We start from the raw sequence: 25436 nt of genomic DNA on the forward strand, positions 1-25436 counted from the left end.
CCCATAAGTAAGGATGAAATCCGTGGACTCGTCGTATCTTGTAAAAGAAAAGGAAATTTATGCTTACCTGATAAATTTATTTCTTTTACGATAAGACGAGTCCACGGCCCACCCTGTTTTTCTAAGACATGTTTTTGTTTTTTTATTATTCTTTGTTAAACTTCAGTCACCTCTGCACCTTGGCTTTTCCTTTCTCTTCCTAACTTCGGTCGAATGACTGGAGGTGGGAGGAAGGGGTATTTTTCAGATTTAAACTTGATCACCTTCGTCTGTTACTCAGGGAGGTTTTGGTTACCTTGGACGATAGTGACTTCACAGTGCTGGTTGTCCCTCAGAAGTCTAGTAAACTGGACAGATATTTTGAGGTTCCTTCCTATGCAGATGTATTTCCAGTTCCTAAAAGGGCTACTGAAATGAATAAGTAATAAGGAATGAGAGAGAACGGGCATCCCTTTTTCTCCCTCTCCTATTTTTAAGAAAATGTTTCCAATAGCCGACTCTGTTAAGGAGGCTTGGCACTGTTCCTAAGGTAGAAGGAGCCGTCTCTACCTTAGCTAAAAGAACTACTATTCCAATAGAGGATAGTTGTGCTTTCAAAGACCCAATGGATAATAAGTTAGAGGGGTTACTAAAAGATTTATGTACACCAGGGTCTGCAGTGGCAACCGGCTGTGTGCATTGCCACCGTCACTAGTACGGCGGCATATTGGTTTGATGCACTGTCTGAAGCTCTCAGGAATGAGACTTCTTTGGATGAGATCCAAGATAGGATAAAAGCTCTTAAGCTAGCCAATGCCTTTATTTCAGACGCTTCCCTTCAAGTTATCAAATGCCTTTATTTCAGACGCTTCCCTTCAAGTTATCAAATTGGGAGCGAAGATATAGAGTTTCTCTATTTAAGCCTGCAGAGCCTTATGGTTAAAACCTTGGTCTGCGGATGTGTCATTCAAGTCTAAGCTTCTAGCTATTCCTTACAAGGGGAAGACTTTGTTCTGACCTGATCTGAAGGAGATTATTTCTGATATCACGGGAGGTAAGGGTCATCTACTCCCGCAAGACAAGAGAAATAAACAAAAAGGACGACAAAGCAATTTTTGTTCCTTTCGAAATTTCAAAGGCACATTTCCTCCTCCTCCTCCTCCTCCTCCTCCTCCTCTTCCTCCTCCTCCTCCTCCTCTTCTTCCTCCTCCTCCTCCTCTTCTTCCTCCTCCTCCTCTTCCTCCTCCTCCTCCTCTTCCTCCTCCTCCTCCTCTTCCTCCTCCTCCTCCTCTTCCTCCTCTTCCTCCTCCTCTTCCTCCTCCTCCTCCTCCTCCTCTTCCTCCTCCTCCTCCTCCTCCTCTTCCTCCTCCTCCTCCTCCTCTTCCTCCTCCTCCTCTTCCTCCTCCTCCTCCTCCTCTTCCTCCTCCTCCTCTTCCTCCTCCTCCTCTTCCTCCTCCTCCTCCTCCTCCTCTAAGCAGGAACAGTCTAAACCCACATGGAGACCCAGCCATTCTTGGAACAAAGGAAAACAGTCCAAGAAGCCGGTCAGTGATTCCAAGACAGCATGAAGGGCATGCCCCCGATCCGGGACCGGATCTGGTAGGGGGCAGACTTTCCTTTTAAATTCAGGCTTGGGTTCGGGATGTCCAGGATCCCTGGGCAATAGAAATAGTGTCTCAGGGATACAAACTGGAGCTCAAGGTTTTTCCTCTTGGAGGCAGATTTCCCCTTTCAAGATTATCTGCAGACCAGACAAAGAGAGAGGCGTTCTTACACTGCGTAGGAGACCTCTCCGCTATGGGAGTGATTGTTCCAATTCAGGAACAGGGACATCTGTTCGTGGTTCCCAAAAAAGAGGGAACCTTCAGACCAATTTTAAACAAATTTCTCAGGGTACCGTCCTTCAAGATGGAAACTATTCGTTCCATTCTTCCCTTAATCCAGGAGAGTCAATTCATGACAACTGTGGATTTAAGAATTCACAGGGATCATCACAAGTTCCTAAGGTGTGCCTTCCTAGACAAACACTTCCAGTTCGTGGCTCTTCCTTTCAGCTTGGCCACGGCTCCCAGAATCTTCACAAAGGTTCTGGGGTCTCTGTTTTCGGTCACGGGCATTGGGGTGGCGTCTTATCTGGACGACATTCTAGTCCAGGCACCATCTTTTAAGCAAGCAAGATCCTACACCGACATAGTGTTATCTTTCCTGAGAGCTCACGGGTGCAAGGTAAATTTGAGAAAGAGTTCCCTAGTTCCAGACACAAGAGTCACTTTCTTGGGAACCATAATAGACTCCTTGTCCATGAAGATTTTTCTGACAGAAGTCAGGAAAATTAAAGATTATCAATACTTGTCTAGTCTTTCAGTCCACTCCACGGCCGTCAGTGGCTCAGTGTATGGCGTTAATCGGGCTGATGGTTGAAGCAATGGACATCATCCCGTTTTCTCGTTTCCATCTCAGGCCTCTGTAGTTAAGCATGCTCAGGTAATGGAGCTGAGATTATACAGACATGTCTTCTCAAATAACTCTGGAGCAGGAGACAAGGGACTCTATTCAATGGTGGTTGTCTCTGTGTCATCTCTCCCATGGAACCTGCTTTCGCAGACCGTCTTGGGTGATTGTGACAACAGACGCCAGCCTTCTGGGGTGGGGAGCAGTATGGAGGACTCTGACGCGTTGGAGGGCTCTCCTTCCTTAATAAAGTCTCATTCCTGTGTTTATTGTGAGGAGGTTCTGGTAGATTTTTTTTATATTCCAATTCCCTTTTATTCCCTAATCCTTGTAGTTAGTTGTTTTCAGTATATACAACTTTTTATTACCCTTTGTATAATAGTCTGTAACAGAGTTCTCCAACAAGAGTACTATTGTAATTAATAATAATAATATATATGATGCATTTTTTTATATGATTTATTTTTTATGATTTTATACCATCCTTGCCATCAGTGTATTTAAATGTTTTTTTTATTTAATACTATTACCCAAACCACCCTGTGTCCATTCAGGACTAGCTATGTTTTTAACCTGTTTTTATACTAGGCAGTTAAGAGGTTAATCTTTTTTTCACCCTATAAATAGATTGGGTTGTAACATAGACAGTAGTCTATGAGTAAGCGCCACTAGGGGGCGCGAAACACATAAGACCTATTGTCCTGCCTGTCTGTCAGTCTGCCTTTTTACTTTGTATAACGTCTCAATAAAGGAATACTTTTTTAAGCTTATACTTCTCCTTGTGGATCTGTAAGGAAGTGCCTGCTACCTGTTTCTTTCATGTAATTAGCAAGAGTCCATGAGCTAGGGACGTATGGGATATACATTCCTACCAGGAGGGGCAAAGTTTCCCAAACCTTAAAATGCCTATAAATACACCCCTCACCACACCCACAATTCAGTTTTACAAACTTTGCCTCCCATGGAGGTGGTGAAGTAAGTTTGTGCTAGATTCTACGTTGATATGCGCTTCGCAGCAGGCTGAAGCCCGGTTTTCCTCTCAGAGTGCAGTGAATGTCAGAGGGATGTGAAGAGAGTATTGCCTATTTGAATACAATGGTCTTCCTCTAGGGGATCTATTTCATAGGTTCTCTGTTATCGGTCGTAGAGATTTCTTCTCCTACCTCCCTTTTCAGATCGACGATATACTCTTATATACCATTACCTCTACTGATTCTCGTTTCAGTACTGGTTTGGCTATCTACTTTATGTAGATGAGTGTCTTGGGGTAAGTAAGTCTTATTTTATTTGTGACACTCTAAGCTATGGTTGGGCACTTTATATGTAAAGTTCTAAATATATGTGTTTAAACTTATATTTGCCATGATTCAGGATAATCAGTATTCCTTCATTCAGACTGTCAGTTTCATTATTTGGGATAATGCATATGAATAAATATTTTTTTCTTACCTTGAAAATTTTCAATTGACTTTTTTCCCCTGCGGGCTGTTAGGCTCGCGGGGGCAGAAAATGCTTCAATTTATTGCGTAATTTTTGGCGCAAACTTTTTTTGCCGCAAAATTTTGTCATTTCCGGCGATGTAGTTGACGCCGGAAGTTTGTTCGTAGTTACGTCATTTTTTGACGCATGTGTGTTCAGACGTTTTTTTTGCGCCAAAAAATGTGGGCGTCGTTTTCGGCGTCAGAGGATGTGGCGTCATACTTGGCGTCAAAAAATATGGGCGTTGTACTTGGCGCCAATAATGTGGGCGTCATACTTGGCGCCAAAAATGTGGGCGTCATACTTTTTCCACTTTTTTTCACATTATTTAAGTCTCACTTTTTTGTTGCTTCTGGTTGCTAGAGGCTTGTTTATTTTGCATTTTTTCCCATTCCTGAAACTGTCATTTAAGGAATTTGATAATTTTGCTTTATATGTTGTTTTTTTCTATTACATATTGCAAGATATTCATACACTGTTCCTGTATCAAGAAATGCTGAGGGATTCCTGTTGACTGATATCAGTCCTACCGAAGCTAAGTTCATTTATTTTAATGTTATGAATGTTTATCTTTAGCTATGGTTTGTAATAAGTTATCATGATAAACTTTTACATGCAGAACCCATTAGTATTTATGCTTTATATATTGCTATTCTTTTTATATCTTATGTGCAAGATATACTTAGAAATTTATAAGACTATTTTTCTGATTCTATTTTTAAGGCTTTGTCTGACTAGCTAACATTTCAATTCTGCTTATTTATCTTCTGTGGTTTCTTCAGATGTTTTTTTCCAGTTCCTGATACTAGGGAATGGAATAGGCTGAGAATTTTCTTTTAGTCCTTCTTTAAGGTTTTTAAATTGTATTCTTTGCCGGCAGTTAGTTTTCAGTTTTGAGGAAAGATTCCCCAAGTTAATGGGGCTATCTCTACTCCTGCTAAATATACTATTATTCTTATAGCAAATAGTATTTATTTTTTTTCCTTCAGATGGTCGTATCTTATTTAAGGAAAATTATTTTCAGGTACTTTTATTAGACCTGTAATTTATTTGGCTGATGTTGCAATTGCTTCATCTTTCTGGTTGGATACTTTAAGATCAAGTATCGGATTATGATTTGTTTAGCATTGTTAAAAGGACAAAATCTACTACTTATTTGAAGTTCAGACTAAGTGCTATTGCATTGTCTTGTTATCTTGCATTTGTTGATTGTGCAAGTCCAGTGTGTTGACTGGTCCTTTAACTTGATTAACATGCTAATAATTTCATTTGTGTTGTCATTTTATTAAATATTTTCGCAAATGAGGTTTAATCCATATTTCTTTTTTCCAAGATAATCAATTATTTGGTTCATACTTGGATTCAATTCTTTAACTGTTACTCTGGGGTTCAAGATTGAGTTCTAAGACTAAAACTTTAAGCTTATATTAGTTTTCTGTTCTTACTAAGGAACGGAATCCTGAATTCTTCCCCAAGTAATATGTTTATAATTGGAAGTTTTTTTCCTCATTCAATTAAGCCTTTTAAAAGTTCAAAGTCAGCTCCCCAAATTTGCATGTAGGTGCGGTTCTTATTCCAGCTTGGCTGGTAAGGGGCAGACTTTTTTGAAATTTATTTGGTTCTATTCGGTCCAAACTTCTTAGACTTTGGGTACAGAATAGGTTTCAGAGTAAAACCGTCTGTGAGAAGTCTTTTTTCTCTATCATATTCCAGCTATTCCAGTAAAACTAACACTTTCCTGAAGTGTGTTTCAGACCTATATGTTTTGGGTACTGGTGAAGTGCGGCTGGTCACCCGTTGGGGCTCAAGCGCTGCTCAGACCTTGAGTTTTCTGGGGTATTTTTTCCAGTTTCATTTTAGGAACTAGGTTTTGGGGTTTTATTCAAGACTATTCATTGTTCCAAAGATAGAAAATCTTTTTGAACTGTCATATAAGTGTACCATCTTTTAGAATGGTGTTTATATGGTCTATTCTGCCTTTTTGGTCAGTGATGGCATTATTTGTTTACAATAGATACAATAGATTCAGATTATTTTTATTTTCTGAGATTCTCTTTTTTTGACAAGCATTACCAATTTGTTGCTTTTCCTTCTGGTCTAGCGACAGCTCTAAGAATCTTTTCAGGGTTCTCAGTGTTCCTTATTTGGACGGTATCGTGGTACTGGCTCAGTCTTTTCGTTCTGCAGAATCTCATACGATTCAACTTTGTTGTTTCTTCAAGACATGGTTAGAGGATCTTTTTATCAAAAACTCCTGGATTCCTCACACAAGGGTCACCTTTTTTAGGTTTCCAGATAGATTGTGTCAATGTTTTTGTCTCTAACAGACAAGTAAGTTTATTGGGTTCCGTTTGTCGGAACCTTCAGTCTCTATTATTTCCTTCAAGTTGCTATATATGCATGGAAGTTTTAGGTTTCATGGCTGCAGCATTGGATTCGATTCCCTTTGCTCATTTCATAGGAAACCTTTCCAGTTTTTTATGCTGAATAATGGTGCAGGGATTCTAGGATATCACTTTTTATATCTTTGAATCCTAATGTTTAACTATCTTTGATTCGGTGGTTAAGATCACCATCATTTAGTTCTACAGGTCTCTTTGGTTCTTTCAACCTGGACCATGATCTCTACAGATGCGAGTCTTTTAGGTTGGGAGGCTGTCTGAGGATTTCTGTCAGCACAAGGGGTTTGGAAATCTCAGGAGGCGAGATTACCATTTGATATTTTGGAACTCCATGCATTCTCAGAGTTCTTAAGTTTGGTTTCTTTTTGAAGAAGAGACGTTTTTTCAGACAGACAATGTCACAACTGTGGCGTATGTCAATCATCAGGGTGGGACTATCAGTCTTTAGGCTGTGACAGAAGTATCTCGGATATTTGCTTGGGCTAAATCCAGCTCCTATCTAATTTCTGTGGTCTTTTTCCCAGGTATAGACAATTGGGAAGCGGATTCTCTCTGTTAATCAAGCTTTACATCCGGGAGAATGGTCTCTTTACCCAGATATGTTTTTCAATTTTTCAGATGTGAGGGCTTCCAGAAACAGATCTGATGGCATCTCATCTAAATAAGGAACTTCCCAGGGGCCTATTCAGGTCCTGGGATCCTCAGGCGGAAGTAGTGTATGCATTAACACTTCCTTGGAATTATCAATCTGCCTATATTTTTTCATCTCTGGTTCTTCTTTTTAGAGTGATTTTCTAAATCATCAGAGAGCAATCTTTGGTGTGGCTGGTGGCTCCAGCATGGCCACACAGGTTTTGGTATATGGTTCTTGTTCGGATGTCCAGTTGCCAATCTTGGTTACTTCCATTAAGGCCAGACCTTATATCTTAACATTCGTTTTTTTCATCAGGAATTCAAATTATTAATTTGATGGTATGAAAATTTAACGCTTAGTACTTAGTCATAGAAGTTTTTCTGACTCAGTGATTAATACTATGTTGCAGGCTCGTAAATCTGTGTCTAGTAGGATTTATTATCGAGTTTGGAAGATTTACATCTCATGATGCTCTTCTTATGAATTCTCTTGGCATTCTTTTAGAATTCCTAGGATTTTATAGTTTCTTCATAAAATTTTGTCTGCATGTTCCTTGAAAGGACAAATCTCTGCTTTTTCTGTACTGTTTCACAGTAAGAATTGCTAAATCTTTCTGATATTCATTGTTTTGTTCAGGCTTTGGTTCGTATCAAGCCTGTCATTAAGCCAATTTCTCCTCCTTGGAGTCTTATTTTGGTTCTGAAGGCTTTACAGGCTCTTCTGTTTGAGCATATGCTTTCTTTGGACATTAATTACTTTCATGGAAAGTATTGTTCTTTTTAGACATCTTTTCAGCTAGAACAGTTTTTGAATTATCTGTTCTTTCTTGTGAATCTCCTTTTTCTGATTTTTCATCAGGATAAGGTGGTTTTTGCTGTCCTCATTTCAATTTTTACCTAAAGTTGTGAATTCTAACAACATTAGTGGAGGAATTATTGTCCCTTCCTTGTGTCCTATTCCTAAGAATTCTTTGGTAAGATTCTTACATTTTTTGGATGTGGTAAGAGTTTTGAAATATTATGTTGAAGCTACTCAGATTTCAGACAGACTTCTAGTCTATTTGTTATCTTTTCTGGTTTTAGGAAAGGTCAGAAGGCTTCTGCCTTTTCTTTGGCATCTTGGTTAAAGCTTTTGATTCATCATGCTTATTTGGAGTCGGGTTAATCCCCGCCTCTGAGGATTACGGCTCATTCTATTAGGTCAGTTTCTACTTCCTGGACTTCTAAGAATGAAGCTTCTGTTGATCAGATTTGCAAAGCAATGACTTGGTGGTCTTTGCATACTTTTACTAAATTCTACCATTTTGATGTTTTCTCTTCTTCAGAAGCAGTTTTTGGTAGAATAGTACTTCAGGCAGCTGTTTCAGTTTGATTCTTCTGCTTATATTTCAGTTTTTTTCATTATAAAAATTGAAACTTTTGATTTGGGTAGTGGATTAATTTTTTCAGCGGAATTGGCTGTCTTTATTTTATCCCTCCCTCTCTAGTGACTCTTGCGTGGAAGTTCCACATCTTGGGTATCTGCTATCCCATACGTCACTAGCTCATGGACTCTTGCTAATTACATGAAAGAAAACATAATTTAAGTAAGAACTTACCTGATAAATTCATTTCTTTCATATTAGCAAGAGTCCATGAGGCCCACCCTTTTTGTGGTGGTTATGATTTTTTTGTATAAAGCACAATTATTCCAATTCCTTATTTTTGATGCTTTCGCTCCTTTCTTATCACCCCACTTCTTGGCTATTCGTGAAACTGAATTGTGGGTGTGGTGAGGGGTGTATTTATAGGCATTTTAAGGTTTGGGAAACTTTGCCCCTCCTGGTAGGAATGTATATCCCATACGTCACTAGCTCATGAACTCTTGCTAATATGAAAGAAATGAATTTATCAGGTAAGTTCTTACATAAATTATGTTTTCTCTTGCACCCAGGTTCTGGTAGATCAGCCTGCTCAACTATGTTCCACATGCCTTGATAAAGTTGCAACATCTAAATGTAAACGGATGTCTAGTACTACTGAGCCGTCCACTTCTGACGGTTCTTCGTCCCGGGAGGTGCGTTCCCTACATTCATCTTCGATTGCACATGCAGTGCCCCGGGGTCCAACCGTTACTCCTTCGGGAGAGATTCGCTGGCCGTCAGACTTTGCGGATCAACTGGAATCGGCGGTTTCGAAAGTGATCCGAGCCTTACCAAGGTCTGCTAAGCGCAACCGGGCCCAGGGTTGGTCCTCGCCGATGGGAGATCCAGAGGCTCTATATGATGATGAGGCCCACTCCAACTCTTTGGAGGAAGCCCCTTCTGGGTCGGAGTCTGTGTCATCTAAACCTCCAGCGGCGGAGGAGCCTGGTTATAGGTTTAGGATGGAGAATTTGCGCTTTCTGCTACGGCATGTGCTTTCTTCTCCAGAGGTTCTGGAACCTAAAATACTGGAGGAACCTGCGATTCCTAAGCTTGACAAGGTATACAAGGATGGGGCAGTACCTCAGTTTTTCCCGATTCCCGTTAAGATGGCTAATAATATTAAGAACGAATGGGAGCAATAAGGTTCTTCCTTTTCCCCTTCTTCCTTTATAAAACTGTTCCCCATTCCGGACTATTCCTAAGGTGGATGGGGCTATCTCTATGCTCGCAAAGTGGATGACTATTCCCCTCGAGGATAGTTTTTTGTTTAAAGAGCCCATGGATAAAAAGCTGGAAAACATGTTGAGAAAGATGTTTCAGCACACAGGGTTTGTTTTTCAGCCAGGAGCGGCCTTTGCGGTGGTCGCTGGAGCTGCGACATATTGGTGTGAATCCCTGTGTGAAATGGTCGAGGGGGAGACATCCATCGACGAGATACAGGAGAAGATTAAGGCGCTGAAGATCGCCAATTCTTTCATCTGTGATGCCAATATGCAAATTATTCTCCTGAATGCTAAGGTGTCAGGTTTTTCTGTTTTAGCGCGCAGGGCTCTGTGGCTAAAATCTTGGTTTGCGGACATGACTTCTAAGGCGAGGCTGTTGTCCCTGCCTTTTCAAGGGAAGATCCTGTTCGGTCCAGGATTGGATTCGATTATATCCACGGTTACGGGAGGCAAGGGTACTTTTCTTCCGCAGGTTAAGAGGGCTAAGCCTAAAGGATCTACTTTTTGTCTCTTTTGTGCGGACAAGGCCCAGCCCCAGCAACCTGCCACAAAAGCGGACCAGTCCAAGGGATCTTGGAAGCCGACTCAATCTTGGAACAAATCGAAGCAGAGCAAGAAGCCAGCTGAGACGAAATTGGCATTAAAGGGCGGCCCCCGACGGGTCTCCGGATCACGTAGGGGGCAGATTATCTCTATTCTCAGATGCATGGTTGCAGGACGTTCAGGACCCTTGGGTTCTGGAAGTGGTCTGCCAAGGTTACAGGATAGGGTTCAGATCCCATCCGCCCGAGGGCAGATTCCACCTGTCAAACCTGTCTTCAAGACCAGAGAAGAGAGAGGCCTTTCTAGAGTGTGTGTGAGTTCTCAGACCTCTTCAATTGTGCATGTTGAGACAGTAGAACGGCGATCATTCAGATTTATCACAGCTGATATCTATGGATGCTCGGAACTCCCTCTCTTGGTGGATTCGTCCAGAGCAACTGTCCATGGGGACATCCTTCTTGCGACCGTCCTGGGAGATTATGAACTACAAGCAATTTACAATGCTCTGAAGGCATGGACTTCTCTGGAGTCGGTCAGTTTCATCAGATTCCAGACCAACAACATTACCTCGGTGGCTTACATCAACCATCAGGGGGGTACAAGGAGCTTCCTCGCGATGAGAGAGGTTTCTCGGATTCTAGAGAGGGCGCTCTCAGCAATTCACATTCCAGGTGTGGACACCTGGGAAGCTGACTTTCTCAGCAGATAATCCTTCCATCCGGGGGGAATGGTCTCTTCACCCCGAGGTGTTTGCGGAGATTTGTCTCAGATGGGGAGCGCCGGAGAGAGATCTTATGGCATCCAGACTCAATTGCAAGCTATCTCGATACGGGTCGAGGTCCAGGGATCCCCAGGCATAGCTGATAGATGCCTTAGTGGTTCCTTGGAGATTCAGCCTAGCTTACATTTTTCCACAGTATCTGTGATAGTGCGAACAAAACACAGAAGGGCGCCTCCTAGAGTGATATAGTTCAGACAGTGTAAATATATACAATGGCAATAGACTGGTACTCACAAGTGTGGCAGCACTCACTCGTGCTAAGTGACACCTACTGGGATCTCTGTGTCCCAGCTTGCTGCTCTAGGGCTCCCACACACCTCCGTCTGGGGCGTTGTCTCCGCCCCAGACGGAGGTGTGTGGGAGCCCTAGAGCAGCCCTATTGTTGTCTCCGCCCCAGACGGAGGTGTGTGGGAGCCCTAGAGCAGTGAGCTGGGACACTGAGAGATCCCAGTAGGTGTCACTTAGCACGAGTGAGTGCTGCCATACTTGTGAGTACCGGTCTATTGCCATTGTATATATTTAAACTGTCTGAACTATATCACACTAGGAGGCGCCCTTCTGTGTTTTGTTTGCACTATGACAGATTCGTTTTCTACCTCTTTTTGGGAAGGAGCAGCCGTCATTTGAGGATAAAGCTACCAATGAGTGCAAGTCCAAGGGGAGACCATATCAACAGAGACTGACGATCCTATGGACTGATAAGTCATAGCATTATATACGCATTGTAGCGATTGTTTTATATTGGTACCATTGTACTGTCTTGTATATTGTTATTTGGATCATTTGGTTTGTTTGCGCCCCCTTAGGTGGTGACTTGAAATTGTCATCAGGCTGGTTTTATACATTTTTCCACCGTTACCACTTCTACCTCGCGTAGTGGCACGCATCAAACAGTAGCGGGCCACGGCCATTCTGATTACTCCTTCGTGGCCGCGGAGGACGTAGTTTGCGGATCTGGTTGGGATGTCATCTTCTCCGCCGTGAAGGTTACCCTGTCGCAGGGATCTGATGTCACAGGGCCCCTTGCAACATCTAGATTCTCTGAGGCTGACTGCGTCGAGATTGAACGCCTAGTCTTAGCAAAGAGAGGTTTTTCAGAAAGTGTGATCGCTACTCTAATTCAGGCAAGAAAGCCAGTCACTCGCCGCATCTACAATAAGGTGTGGAGGACTTAGTTGTCCTTGTGTGAGAAGCATGGATATCATTGGCATAAGGTGAAGGTATCCAGGATTTTGTCCTTTCTCCTAAATGGTTTGGAGAAGGGTCTTGCCGCTAGTTCCTTAAAGGGACAGATTTTGGCATTATCAGTTTTGTTGCAGAGGAGACTCGCTGAGCTCCCTGACATTCAATCTTTTGTTCAGGGTCTATCTAGAATTAGGCCTGTCTTTAGACAGTTTGCCCCGCCTTGGAGCTTAAACTTAGTCCTTAAGGTTTTGCAGAGGGTTGCCTTGCAATGTGATCCTCCTTATCTGGTGTTTCATGCGGATAAGGCTGTACTTCGCACTGGGTTGGGGTTTCTCCCCAAGGTGATGTCTAACCGTAACATCAATCAGGAAATAGTTGTTCCTTCTTTGTGTCCCAACACTTCCTCTTCAAAGGAGAAGTTACTTCATAACCTGTATGTGGTTTGTGCCTTGAAGTTCTATCTTTAGGCTACAAAGGATTTCAGACAGTCTACATCTCTTTTTGTGGTGTATTCTGGGAAGCGCAAGGGGCAAAGGGCCTCTGCTACTACTTTGTCTTTTTGGTTGAGGAGCTTGATTCGCTTGGCTTCTGAGACAGCGGGACATAAGCCGCCTCAGAGGATCACGGCTCATTCAACTAGAGCTGTGGCTTCGTCTTGGGCATTCAAGAATGAGGCCTCTATGGAGCATATTTGTAAGGCGACTACCTGGTCCACCTTACACACTTTTACAAAGTTTTACAAATTTGACATTTTTGCTTCTGCGGAAGCTGTTTTTGGGAGAAAGATTTTGCAGGCTGTGGTGCCCTCAGATTAGGGTCTGCCTTTTACCCTCCCGGTTTCATTCAGTGTCCTCTAGAGCTTTGGTATATGTTCCCAATAGTAATGAATGAAGCCGTGGACTATCCTCCCCTTTAGATGAAAAACATAAATTATCCTTACCTGATAATTTCATCTCCATCGAGGGGTGGAGAGTCCACGGTTCCTGCCCGTATCTCCGTTGGGCGGCCCTAAATGTATTCATCTTCTGGCACCTTTTTTACCCTGATATTTTTCCTACTGTTCCTGGTTCCCTCGGCAGAATGACTGGGTGATGAGGGATGTGGGGGAGGTATTTAAGCCTTTGGCTGGGGTGTTTTGCCTCCTCCTGGTGGCCAGGTTCTAAATTCCCAATAGTAATGAATGAAGCCGTGGACTCTCCTTCCCTCGATGGAAATGAAATTATCAGGTAAGCATCATTTTTTTTTTTGTGCAGGGGTTGTTGTACAAGATTAAAGAGACAGTAAACGTAAATATTAGTTTTACATTCAGGTAAATCAGGTAAGGATAATTTATGTTTTCCATCTAAAGGGGAGGATAGTCCACGGCTTCATTCATTACTTTTGGGAACATATACCCAAGCTCTAGAAGACACTGAATGAAACCGGCAAAAATGGCAAATTTGTAAAAACGTAAATATTAGTTTTACATTATTGTGTAGCGTATGCACATTGAAAGAGGCTTACCGGGCACTCCCTTTCTTAAACTTTATTTTTCACCGTGGTTTTGGTCCCCGAAACCTATACCATTCCTGCATAACAGCCTGCCTCTCAGCTCAAGCAACTTTTTTGAAAAGACGTCACTGGGTATTTTTCCAATTGCAACTACATCCACTGCTCTAATCACTTAAAGTAGCGCACCCCTGAGGTGGATGAATGTGTTGGTTGTATAGAAGAGTTGCACTATAGCAAAGCCAACACCATCATCCATTGCAGGAGTGTGCTACTTTTATAGTGAATGGCGCTAGGGATGTGGCTTACATTTATTTGGAGGATCCAATCTGGTTTTGCCACAGTTACTTGAAATCTTCATTGTTTGGCTTCAGCAGAAATTGAAAGATTACAAACTGCATATTAGGTAGAGATACATAGTTAATCTTATGAAACCAGCCCTTTCAGGACTGGAAATTCCACAACTTTCAGATTTAAAATATATTTTAAAGTTTTTACTATGCATAAGTTACCATTTTATATTACCAAATCAAAGTGTTTACTGTCCTTTTAAATTAAGTCTGAGCAGAATGTAACTGCTATGCAGGAGGAATTTGCAAAAACTGGAAGAATGTGCTGATACTTGGCAAATGAGATTTACTACTAATGTAATATTTGGAATCTAAAATATTGCTACCTATTAATTAAATGGAACAAAACTTGTCAAAACCGATGTGATAAAGAATTTTAGCACTGGTCAAGCAGCGAGCATCAAGACTGCACTGTTAGACCCTCCCTCCTGAAGGCTAGCTAAAATAGCCCTATTGAAAAAGTCACCTACATAGAAAGACCGGGGGATAAGTAGCGCTTTAATGAAAGGTAACAACATTTCAGGCAAATAATATATTATCATTTCTTGAAAGAGGACCATTAATGCAAAGGAAGAAAGCCCTATTCCCCCCCCCCCCCCCCCCCCCCCCGCAAAAAAGTCACATAAAACCTCACCTACAAACGTAATAAGGGAATTGGAAGATGTAAGCTACAAAAAGAGATTAGACAAATTGGTTTTGTTTGCTGTACAAATAGGGTACGTGAAAGGTGATATGATTTTGGAGATTGTGTGTGTCTTGAGAAGCTACATTGATAATCAACCTTAAAAGGATGTTAAACATTAAATGCATGCTAGATATATTATTTTCTTAGATATTGAAAATATAAGTGTAAATGTTTAGATTGTATAAAGTTTTTTAGTTTCTATAAAGTAAAGGACGCCACCATGTTTGAACTAGTTTTCTATTTGTTGGTGTTTGCGCAAACAAATCTGTGTGGAAACCCTTTTAGATTATCTTATGTTCTACACAGCCTTGTTTGGACAGTCTCTTTTATCGACAGTTTTTGTTCAGCAGGGGAACTTAAGATCAAACATGGAGGTACCCATTATCTTATAGAAACGCAATGGAATTTAGAAAACCAACACTTTTCAGAGTTAAAGGGACATTATACACTAGACTTTTCTTTGCATAAATGTTTTGTAGATGATCAATTTATATAGCCTATACAGCTTCTTTTTAAAAAAAAAAAAGAATGTATAGTGTTGCTTACATTTAAATAACATTGAGCTGATTTCCAGATTCCGAACCAAGCCTTAAAGTTTTAAAGTATACTGATGTATACCTACTCCAGCTTGCTTCTGTTTGTATAAACATTCTTTTCATATGCGGGGGAGGGGGGAGTGTCTGGTTTTTTTTTTATATACACCCACTTTCAGTGGGAGTTATTTAACATTGCTTAACTGGGATCTTTTAAGTAAGTTTTTAAACCGTTTTATTCTGAATTTTTATAGTAGTATCTGTGCATATTATTCTTTATAGTAGTGTCTATTACATGCAGTAAAATGAAAATTGGTGTATTCTGTCCCTTTAAATTATAGGACAAGGAAACAAAATAAATAATAACATATATTGCAAAAAACATTAGCTACACATGATATAAACATTTTATATTACAATCTAATAATTTTTAATATTCTTTTAAAAGGCTGGTAGACATAGGAGTGTTGTGGGCAGATTTTGATGCTTAAACGCTGGTTCATGAGAAAGGTATTAGTCGCACTATGGGTTAAATTAGCCAGGTCCAGAAGCAGGATCCTGCTGCAATTTACCCAAGGTTTTGAAGGCATAAGGATGTTTCTGTGATTATTCATGATGATGAATGATAGTGAGAAATCCAATTTGTGATGTTTTTGTTCTAGACTTCTGATATAGCTGAGTCATGTCTGGTTAACAAAGTCAAGAGTATAAAAATCTACAAAACCGGAGCATTGGTGCCAGGTTCAATTACAATCATTCTTAAAAATGGGTCTTATTAAATTTATGGTGCTTATGTCTACATTTGTCTTCAAAAAATGTATTTAATGTTTTCTTCTTTTTTTTGCCCCCAATAGATAGTGATGGATTGCCACAGATCATTGTTATTCCAGTACCCGTGCCAGTGTTTGTTCCCGTGCCCATGCACCTATACACCCAGTTTGCTCCATTCCCTGTTAGTGTGCCGTTGCCTGTAAGTTTCTCTTTTAAGCTTACTAGTTTAGTATGTAAAAAAACTTATGAACAAAAGCAGTTGACATTGTTATGTAATGAATGATATGCTTAAATATGCTGCCATACCTCTGACACAAGCTGATATTCATAATTAGATGCTTGACTTTTCCACATATGACTCGTATTGATCTGCCTCTAATTAGATTTTTTGTTATTTCTATAAATAACAGAGCAGAAGGCAATGTTTGAAATGTATTATTACTATAGTATTGTTGTTAGTAAGGTAAAGCGACACTTGCCAAATGATACTGCAGCAGTCATATGCGTGCACATCCTTTTCTTGCACATAAACAGCACTCAGAATTAATACTGGTGACATCACTTAATAATTCACCAGAAAAAAATATTGCCTTAAGATTTACCCAAGGCGTCATATGGGTAGCTTTGGTACTGAACTACCAGATACTGAATATGATTTTAAAAAAATTAGAAAATACTTGCATAGCTGTGCTTTCTGGAGTAGACCGATTTCCCCCCTTATCAGTGTTTAACATCAGAAACACAGGTATTGTATTTCAACTGAGTTCACAGCAGCTTATTTGCTTCTAGGCGTGCTCCAGCAGATAATGACTGTTAAAGTCTTGCATTATACCATATTAATGGTGGATATCTATGCAGCCATAAACGGAATTGTGTGGGGGGGGGGTAGAGCTGTACAATTCGGACACTTAAAAGAAAGTGTTAATAGTACATATTATTATATTTCTTTCCTATGACATGGAAAGTCCACAGCGTCATTCCAATTACTAGTGGGATATTCAACTCCTGGCCAGCAGGAGGTGACAAAGAGCACCCCAGCAAAGCTGTTAAAGGACTAGTAAATGCAGTAGATTTGCATAATCAACAAATGAATGATAAAAATACTATGCAATAGCACTTAGTCTGAACCTCAAATGAGTAATAGATATTTTTTTTTGGACAAATTTCAAAGTTATTTCTATTTCCACTCCCCCTGTATCGTGTGACAGCCATCAGCCAATCACAAATGCATATAAGTATATTTCTTTCATGTAATTAGCAAGAGTCCATGAGCTAGTGACGTATGGGATATACATTCCTACCAGGAGGGGCAAAGTTTCCCAAACCTCAAAATGCCTATAAATACACCCCTCACCACACCCACAAATCAGTTTTACAAACTTTGCCTCCTATGGAGGTGGTGAAGTAAGTTTGTGCTAGATTCTACGTTGATATGCGCTCCGCAGCAGGTTGGAGCCCGGTTTTCCTCTCAGCGTGCAGTGAATGTCAGAGGGATGTGAGGAGAGTATTGCCTGTTTGAATTCAATGATCTCCTTCTACGGGGTCTATTTCATAGGTTCTCTGTTATCGGTCGTAGAGATTCATCTCTTACCTCCCTTTTCAGATCGACGATATACTCTTATATATATACCATTACCTCTGCTGATTTTCGTTTCAGTACTGGTTTGGCTTTCTACTACATGTAGATGAGTGTCCTGGGGGAATCCAGCTCCTGTCTAGTTTCTGCGGTTCATATCCCAGGTATAGACAATTGGGAAGCGGATTATTTCAGTCGCCAAACGTTACATCCGGGCGAATGGTCTCTTCACCCAGAGGTATTTCTTCAGATTGTTCAAATGTGGGGTCTTCCAGAAATAGATCTGATGGCCTCTCATCTAAACAAGAAACTTCCCAGGTATCTGTCCAGATCCAGGGATCCTCAAGCGGAAGCAGTGGATGCATTGTCGCTTCCTTGGAAGTATCATCCTGCCTATATCTTTCCGCCTCTAGTTCTTCTTCCAAGAGTAATCTCCAAGATTCTGAAGGAATGCTCGTTTGTTCTGCTGGTAGCTCCAGCATGGCCTCACAGGTTTTGGTATGCGGATCTTGTCCGGATGGCCTCTTGCCAACCGTGGACTCTTCCGTTAAGACCAGACCTTCTGTCGCAAGGTCCTTTTTTCCATCAGGATCTCAAATCCTTAAATTTAAAGGTATGGAGATTGAACGCTTGATTCTTAGTCAAAGAGGTTTCTCTGACTCTGTGATTAATACTATGTTACAGGCTAGTAAATCCGTATCTAGGGAGATATATTATAGAGTCTGGAAGACTTATATTTCTTGGTGTCTTTCTCATCATTTTTCCTGGCATTCTTTTAGAATTCCGAGAATTTTTACAGTTTCTTCAAGATGGTTTGGATAAAGGTTTGTCTGCAAGTTCCTTGAAAGGACAAATCTCTGCTCTTTCTGTTCTTTTTCACAGAAGGATTGCTATTCTTCCTGATATTCATTGTTTTGTACAAGCTTTGGTTCGTATAAAACCTGTCATTAAGTCAATTTCTCCTCCTTGGAGTTTGAATTAGGTTCTGGGGGCTCTTCAAGCTCCTCCGTTTGAACCTATGCATTCATTGGACATTAAATTACTTTCTTGGAAAGTTTTGTTCCTTTTGGCCATCTCTTCTGCCAGAAGAGTTTCTGAATTATGTGCTCTTTCTTGTGAGTCTCCTTTTCTGATTTTTCATCAGGATAAGGCGGTGTTGCGAACTTCTTTTAAATTTTTACCTAAGGTTGTGAATTCTAACAACATTAGTAGAGAAATTGTGGTTCCTTCATTATGTCCTAATCCTAAGAATTCTAAGGAGAAATCATTGCATTTTTTGGATGTAGTTAGAGCTTTGAAATATTATGTTGAAGCTACTAAGAATTTCCGAAAGACTTCCAGTCTATTTGTTATCTTTTCCGGTTCTAGGAAAGGTCAGAAGGCTTCTGCCATTTCTTTGGCATCTTGGTTAAAATCTTTGATTCATCATGCTTATGTCGAATCGGGTAAAACTCCGCCTCAAAGGATTACAGCTCATTCTACTAGGTCAGTTTCTACTTCCTGGGCGTTTAGGAATGAAGCTTCGGTTGATCAGATTTGCAAAGCAGCCACTTGGTCTTCTTTGCATACTTTTACTAAATTCTACCATTTTGATGTGTTTTCTTCTTCTGAAGCAGTTTTTGGTAGAAAAGTACTTCAGGCAGCTGTTTCAGTTTGATTCTTCTGCTTATAATTTCAGTTTTTTTCATTATAAGATTTAAACTTTATTTTGGGTGTGGATTTTTTTCAGCGGAATTGACTGTCTTTATTTTATCCCTCCCTCTCTAGTGACTCTTGCGTGGAAGATCCACATCTTGGGTAGTCATTATCCCATACGTCACTAGCTCATGGACTCTTACTAATTACATGAAAGAAAACATAATTTATGTAAGAACTTACCTGATAAATTCATTTCTTTCATATTAGCAAGAGTCCATGAGGCCCACCCTTTTTGTGGTGGTTATGATTTTTTTTATAAAGCACAATTATTCCAATTCCTTATTTTTTATGCTTTCGCACTTTTTTCTTGTCACCCCACTTCTTGGCTATGCGTTAAACTGATTTGTGGGTGTGGTGAGGGGTGTATTTATAGGCATTTTGAGGTTTGGGAAACTTTGCCCCTCCTGGTAGGAATGTATATCCCATACGTCACTAGCTCATGGACTCTTGCTAATATGAAAGAAATGAATTTATCAGGTAAGTTCTTACATAAATTATGTTTTTGTAAATTCTTGCTCATGCTCAGTAGGAGCTGGTGACTCAAAAAGTGTAAATATAAAAAGGCTGTGCACATTTTGTTAATTAAAGTAAATTAGAAAGTTGTTCAAAAGTTGCATGTTCTGTCTGAATCGTAAAAACTTAATTTGACTTGTGTCCCATTTTTTTTTTAAATAGATTTTTATTGAGGTGACTAGATAAGCATTGCAGATATTCATAGAAAAATCCACGTTCAGTACAAGGATTTAACAATTTCGGCATATAATTAACATAATAGTATAACAATGGTATCTCAAAAATTACTAGCCAAAGTGATTGAGTACTCTAAAAACCAAACAAAACTGGAGCTCTTGTACTTTTTAAGAAGCAATGATTTGCAGACACCACCTTTTTTTTTTTCTTTTTCTGTGAAATATATGATGCGTATCCCTCTGATAATTTGAAGCCACTTTTAGGCTTCCTAGTATATAAAGACTGTTCAACAGGAGGGATATTATGTAGTTGTGACAAAACTTAGAGAGGAAAAAACAAACTAATAATATAACGATATGTCACATAAGGTTAGACTCATAGACATCATTATAGGTAGATCACATTTCAACAATATAGAATCAAATCTATGGGAGAGATCTGTAGGATATTTTTTCCTTAGCTTATCATTCAACCCCAATGGGGGCCGTAGCTGATAGCAGGTAGTAGAATTGAGACCTACGCAAGGAGCCACTAAACACTTTAGACAGGAAAAAAAACACTAATGCACTAATCGTTTACAAAATGATTGTTACCATACACATGACTTTCCTCAGTCTATATGTCTCTATAGCTGGGGTGTAAGTGTAATCTCTAATATATATAGAACAGAGCTAGTAGTACATTAAGAAGATTGTAAAATACATATGGAGCTTGATATAGAGGACTAAATAGGTCTATCAATACTGATAATACCTTGGTATTTTGGATCCAAAAGATGTTTTAGGGTATATTGAAGCTTCTAGACATAAGAATATATGTACCTTCACGTGCAGTAATATTTCCATCTAATGGAGGACACTATAGATATTCAGACAACCACAAAACCAGACTCTACGATGAGAACATATTGATATAAGATATCATATAGTAATTTGGATTCAGCTCCTAGAGGTTACTCTATAGCTTCTTATAGGGATACCACGTATCTCTAGTATTCTCAGATGTAAATTAAACTGAACAGATTCTACTACACTCTCAGATCTGTATCTAATTCTCTAGTCCCATCTATTGGATAGAGTCAGTGCCTATGCTAGATTTCAGCGAGGTTCACTGCTAAGCTATATGTTACCCAGGTATATATCTTAAACTCTTCTAAGTATGGGGGATAGCACTAAAAATACCTTGGATAATATTAGGGCAATCAGATATTATAGATTATCAAGGCTAGAAGAGCTGGGCATATTACTGCCAGACATTAGAATTGCATACAACAATCGATAAAAAAAACACCAAAAAATATATATAAGAAGATGGCTAACATAGCTCCCTTGTATATAGTAAACAAGTAAACATAGTTTTGCTAAAGTCAGCCATATCATCACGGCCAATGACAACACGGCATTGTAACTAGACTTTATGTGTTTACTCAAGGGAGATAAATAGAGAGGAAGAAGAGCAGTAACAGGTTCCATTCGAATAAGACAACAGTAGTAATAAAATTAAGCATCTGTACAGTTAGAGCGTATATATACTTAATATGGTAAAATTAAAATCAAAAAGGGAGTATCCTATAACTCTCAGTAATGGTGTATGAAAACTCTAGTAATAAACGTAAGTACAATTGAACAGGGTTACTAAAGTTTTTAAATAAAACAAGCATATACCTTTAAAAGATTAAGTGTATCAGAAACCTCTGTCACATAGACCCATTTCACAAGGTCCTGGTGTGGATAAATGTGTTTTTAAACTGAGTAAAAGGCATATTTTAAGAATCTAGTGAACGTCTTCTGTGGAATAATTTGAGAGGCTCATGCTAGATTTGTATTCAAGTATAAGTCTTTCATGATATCTAGCAATTATCCAGAGAGGAAATGTATAGCACTCCTGCCAGGTTCCTACCCTATTCCTGATCTGCACTCAGGTATAGCGTCCATCCACTGCAGTATATGCATTTCTCCAACATTGGTGTGTCCGGTCCACGGCGTCATCCTTACTTGTGGGAATATCTCTTCCCCAACAGGAAATGGCAAAGAGTCCCAGCAAAGCTGGCCATATAGTCCCTCCTAGGCTCCGCCCACCCCAGTCATTCTCTTTGCCGTTGCACAGGCAACATCTCCACGGAGATGGTTAAGAGTATGTGGGTTCCGTTATTTTAAGGGTTAAAGCTCTGAAAATTGGTATGCAATACTTTTAATGCTTTAAGACACTGTGGATTCCTTCATACTTTTTCACATATTCAGTAATAAAGTGTGCTCTGTTTAAAATTTAAAGAGACAGTAACGGTTTTGTTTTTAAACGGTTTTTGTGCTTTATTGACAAGTTCAAGCCTGTTTAACATGTCTGTGCCTTCGGATAAGCTATGTTCTATATGTATGAAAGCCAATGTGTCTCCCCATTCAAAATTGTGTGATAATTGTGCCATAGCGTCCAAACAAAGTAAGGACAGTACTGCCACAGATAATGAAATTGCCCAAGATGATTCATCAGATGAAGGGAGTAGACATGGTTCTACATCATCTCCTTCTGTGTCTATACCAGTTTTGCCCACGCAGGAGGCCCCTAGTACTTCTAGCGCGCCAATGCTTATTACCATGCAACAAATGACGGCTGTAATGGATAACTCCATAGCAAATATTTTATCCAAAATGCCTGCATATCAGAGAAAGCGCGATTGCTCTGTTTTAAACACTGAAGAGAAGGAGGGCGCTGATGATAATTGTTCTGTCATACCCTCACACCAATCTGAAGTGGCCATGATGGAGGTTTTGTCAGATGGGGAAATTTCAGATTCAGGAAAAATTTCTCAACAAGCTGAACCTGATGTGGTGACATTTAAATTTAAATTAGAACATCTCAGCGCACTGCTTAAGGAAGTGTTATCTACTCTGGATGATTGTGACAACTTGGTCATTCCAGAGAAATTATGCAAAATGGACAAGTTTCTAGAGGTTCCGGTGCACCCCGACGCTTTTCCTATAGCCAAGCGGGTGGCGGACATAGTGAATAAGGAGTGGGAGAAGCCCGGCATACCTTTTGTTCCCCCCCCCTATATTTAAGAAATTATTTCCTATGGTCGACCCCAGAAAGGACTTCTGGCAGACAGTTCCTAAGGTCGAGGGGGCAGTTTCTACTCTAAACATGCGAACTACTATAGTTGTGCTTTCAAAGATCCTATGGATAAAAAATTGGAAGGTTTGCTTAAAAAGATTTTTGTACAGCAAGGTTACCTTCTACAACCCATTTCGTGCATTGTTCCTGTTACTACAGCAGCGTGGTTCTGGTTCGAGGAACTAGAAAAGACGCTCAGTAGAGAGACTCCATATGAGGAGGTTATGGACAGAGTTCACGCATTTAAGTTGGCTAACTCTTTTATTTTAGATGCCGCTTTGCAATTAGCTAGATTAGCGGCGAAAAATTCAGGGTTTGCAATTGTGGCGCGCAGAGCGCTTTGCCTGAAGTCTTGGTCAGCGGATGTATCATCCAAGACGAAATTGCTTAACATCCCTTTCAAAGGTAAAACTCTCTTTGGGCCAGAATTGAAAGAGATTATCTCAGACATCACTGGGGGAAAGGGCCATGCCCTTCCACAAGATAGGCCTTTCAAGGCCAAGAATAAGTCTAATTTTCGTTCCTTTCGCAATTTCAGGAACGGACCGGCCTCTACTTCTGCATCCTCTAAGCAAGAGGGTAATGCCTCACAGCCCAAACCAGCCTGGAAACCTATGCAAGGCTGGAACAAGGAAGCCTGCTGCTGCTAACAAAACAGCATGAAGGAGTAGCCCCCGATCCGGGACCGGATCTAGTAGGGGGCAGACTCTCTCTCTTTGCTCAGGCTTGGGCAAGAGATGTTCAGGATCCCTGGGCACTAAAAATAGTTTCTCAGGGTTATCTTCTGGAATTCAGGGAACTACCCCCCAAGGGGAAGGTTCCACATGTCTCACTTATCCTTAAACCAAATAAAGAGACAGGCGTTCTTACATTGTGTAGAAGACCTGTTAAAGGTGGGAGTGATACACCCTGTTCCAATGACAGAACAAGGAATGGGATTTTACTCAAATCTGTTCGTAGTTCCCAAAAAAGAGGGAACCTTCAGACCAATTCTGGATTTAAAGATCCTAAACAAATTTCTCAGGGTTCCATCGTTCAAGATGGAAACCATTCGAACGATTCTGCCCACTATCCAGGAAGGTCAATTTATGACTACCGTGGATCTAAAGGATGCGTACCTACATATTCCTATCCACAAAGAACATCATCAGTTCCTAAGGTTCGCCTTTCTGGACAAACATTACCAGTTTGTGGCCCTCCCATTCGGGTTAGCCACTGCTCCAAGGATTTTCACAAAGGTACTCTGGTCCCTTCTAGCGGTTCTAAGACCGAGGGGCATTGCAGTAGTACCGTACTTGGACGACATTCTAATACAAGTGTCGTCCCTTTCAAAAGCAAAGGCTCATACAGACATCGTTCTGGCCTTTCTCAGATCTCACGGATGGAAGGTGAACATAGAAAAAAGTTCTCTGTCTCCGTCAACAAGAGTTCCCTTCTTGGGAACAATAATAGATTCCTTAGAAATGAGAATTTTTCTGACAGATGTCAGAAAGTCAAAACTTCTAAGCACTTGTCAAGTTCTTCACTCTGTTCCACGTCCTTCCATAGCTCAGTGCATGGAAGTAGTAGGGTTGATGGTTGCAGCAATGGACATAGTTCCTTTTGCACGAATTCATCTAAGACCATTACAACTGTGCATGCTCAAACAGTGGAATGGGGACTATACAGACTTGTCTCCAGTGATCCAAGTAGATCAGAAGACCAGAGATTCACTTCGTTGGTGGCTGACCCTGGACCATCTATCCCAGGGAATGAGCTTCCGCAGACCAGAGTGGGTCATTGTCACGACCGACGCCAGTCTAGTGGGCTGGGGCGCGGTCTGGGAATCCCTGAGAGCTCAGGGACTATGGTCTCGGGAAGAGTCTCTTCTCCCGATAAACATTCTGGAACTAAGAGCGATATTCAATGCTTTCAGGGCTTGGCCTCAGCTTGCAAAGGCCAGATTCATAAGATTCCAGTCAGACAACATGACGACAGTTGCGTATATCAATCATCAGGGGGGAACAAGGAGTTCCCTAGCGATGAAAGAAGTGACCAAAATAATACAATGGGCGGAGGATCACTCCTGCCATCTATCTGCGATCCACATCCCAGGTGTGGAAAACTGGGAAGCGGATTATCTGAGTCGTCAGACATTCCATGCGGGGGAGTGGGAACTCCACCCGGAGATCTTTGCCCAATTGACTCAATTATGAGGCATTCCAGACATGGATCTGATGGCGTCTCGTCAGAACTTCAAGGTTCCTTGCTACGGGTCCAGATCCAGGGATCCCAAGGCGACTCTAGTGGATGCACTAGTAGCGCCTTGGACCTTCAACCTAGCTTATGTGTTTCCACCGTTTCCTCTCATTCCCAGGCTGGTAGCCAGGATCAAACAGGAGAGGGCCTCGGTTATCTTGATAGCTCCTGCGTGGCCACGCAGGACTTGGTATGCAGACCTGGTGAATATGTCATC

General features: G+C 40.7%; 1 protein-coding gene across 4 annotated transcripts in view; it reads left to right on the top strand.

Moving 5' to 3' along the window:
- The window catches only part of ZMYM4 (zinc finger MYM-type containing 4), a 710031-nt gene that overhangs the window by 436087 nt on the left and 248508 nt on the right, over positions 1 to 25436 (top strand). For all 4 annotated transcript variants that reach the window (XM_053707062.1, XM_053707061.1, XM_053707064.1 and 1 more), the window contains one exon: positions 15993 to 16108. In XM_053707062.1, coding sequence (XP_053563037.1) covers positions 15993 to 16108 — 116 coding nt within the window. The remainder of the gene's footprint in view (positions 1 to 15992; positions 16109 to 25436) is intronic.

Source organism: Bombina bombina, chromosome 3 (genome assembly GCF_027579735.1).
Source record: "Bombina bombina isolate aBomBom1 chromosome 3, aBomBom1.pri, whole genome shotgun sequence".
Classification (NCBI taxonomy): domain Eukaryota; kingdom Metazoa; phylum Chordata; class Amphibia; order Anura; family Bombinatoridae; genus Bombina; species Bombina bombina.